Source organism: Volvox carteri (assembly GCF_000143455.1).
Source record: "Volvox carteri f. nagariensis unplaced genomic scaffold VOLCAscaffold_131, whole genome shotgun sequence".
Lineage (NCBI taxonomy): Eukaryota > Viridiplantae > Chlorophyta > Chlorophyceae > Chlamydomonadales > Volvocaceae > Volvox > Volvox carteri.
Window position 1 is genome coordinate 67,433 of NW_003307674.1, and position 1,700 is coordinate 69,132.

At 47.3% G+C, this 1,700-nt stretch overlaps 1 protein-coding gene across 1 annotated transcript in view; it reads right to left on the reverse strand.

The window, feature by feature from the left end:
• VOLCADRAFT_100623 (uncharacterized protein) overlaps nt 1-1,542 on the reverse strand; it is a gene marked incomplete at both ends in the record, with an annotated part of 3,481 nt that extends 1,939 nt beyond the window's left edge. The window contains 2 exons of the mRNA XM_002959181.1: nt 86-154; nt 1,423-1,542. Coding sequence (XP_002959227.1) covers nt 86-154; nt 1,423-1,542 — 189 coding nt within the window. The remainder of the gene's footprint in view (nt 1-85; nt 155-1,422) is intronic.
• Nucleotides 1,543-1,700: the final 158 nt, after the last annotated feature.

Genomic DNA, 1,700 nt, shown 5'->3' on the forward strand with positions numbered 1-1,700 from the left:
GCGGCCACCATCAGAATCCAATAGAATCTGCCAGATCAACCACAAGCATCAAGTCTACTCCTTACCGGCTCCACAGATCACTCACTATAACCAGATGCAGCTGCTGTGGGTGGGAGGCCCGAAGCTGGTGGTCTACTGGCCATGGGGAGCATGCCTGTGAGGAGGGAGTCACAGCAGTGTGAAGGAGTGTGAAGTCCGTGTGAAGTCGGTGTCCCCACAAAACCCTAAAACCCTAATTGCATGTAGTACATAAGAGTGCCACAGCCGGTTTGCACAGTCTCAGGACCCTCGCCCGCTTACCAGCATATGCAAGCAACACTTGATGGCACTGAATGCGTGCCTAGGCATGAAGGACCACTAAGGCATGGAAATCCTTGTACATTCTTTCTTCCCTAAAATAGTGAATCCCTGTCGACTACCTATACGTGCCAACCTCGTACATATAATGTAGTACATACAAGGTTAACATAACATATATATAGATAGATGTATATATATATAACATAACATACTAACATAAATAACAGTACTCATGGGTATGGGTAGGTGGGCAAACAGAGTGGTGGAAGTTGTGTGCAGCACCAATCCCAATGGCGTTGTGAGTGTTAATGTTAACTTACATCTCGACATTTTCTGCCCGGTTAGCTCAGTCGGTAGAGCGCAAAGCTCTTAACCTTGTGGTCGTGAGTTCGAGCCCCACATTGGGCGAGAATGTCCCGTATGTGTGTGANAGGGACATCAGTAGACCAGTGCCCTGCACCTAATGTAACTATTATGCAGGCTTAAACATTCATTCATTCCTGACCCCCTTCTCATAATATGTCCTCGTCATGGTGCTGAATTTCTGACTTGTATTCCTGCTGGATGGGATGGGATATGATGGGATGCCTGATTCCAGAATGCCGAATTAGCCCACAGCTACTTGCATTATAATTATCAGTCCATCCATGCTTTATCAGTATGCGAAAACCCAAACTCTATAACACCCTTTTGCCTGCTCTATCTCTTGTTTTTATGGCACCGGAGAGTTTGCCAGCTTTTTCCTATAGCTAGGCCAACACGATTAGCAAAAGCCTCAGGTGGGGACCCTGGATCCAGCTAGCATGACTGCACCTACCCATCCATCCTAACACCCTATAGCTAAACACCCTAAACACCCTAACACCCTAAAAACACGAGAAGAACAAGTGTAGGTCGGAGTACACATCAACCAAGCCGGGATCCGATCTGCCTGGATCGAACAGGCGACCTAAGGATATCAGCATCGCATCTTTCGATTACAGTCCTTCGCTCTTCCAGCTGAGCTAAGATCGGGACATGGTGCTCAACGCGTATCGAGACCAGGTTTCGATCCTGGGACCTCGGGGTTATGAGCCCCGCACGCTTCCGCTGCGCCATCTCGATTCTCATGTGCACACCTACCTTCAACTCTCGCCAGAACTCGTGGATCGTGGATGCCCGACAAGCAGCTCCAACCAAACCGAGTAGAGCCTTTGCCCTAAGGATGAACCTATGGCATAATGTAACAATAATAATGGCCATGAATATCGCCCAACATGCAATAAGGGATGAAAGTGTCGAGGACAGCTAATTATCTTCAGAATTGTGTTATGTTATATATGTGTATGCAGCCCCTATCTAGAGATGTGTAGAGTTTTTGAATCCCTANTATGTATTGCCTGTCTGTTCTGAAACCGAGA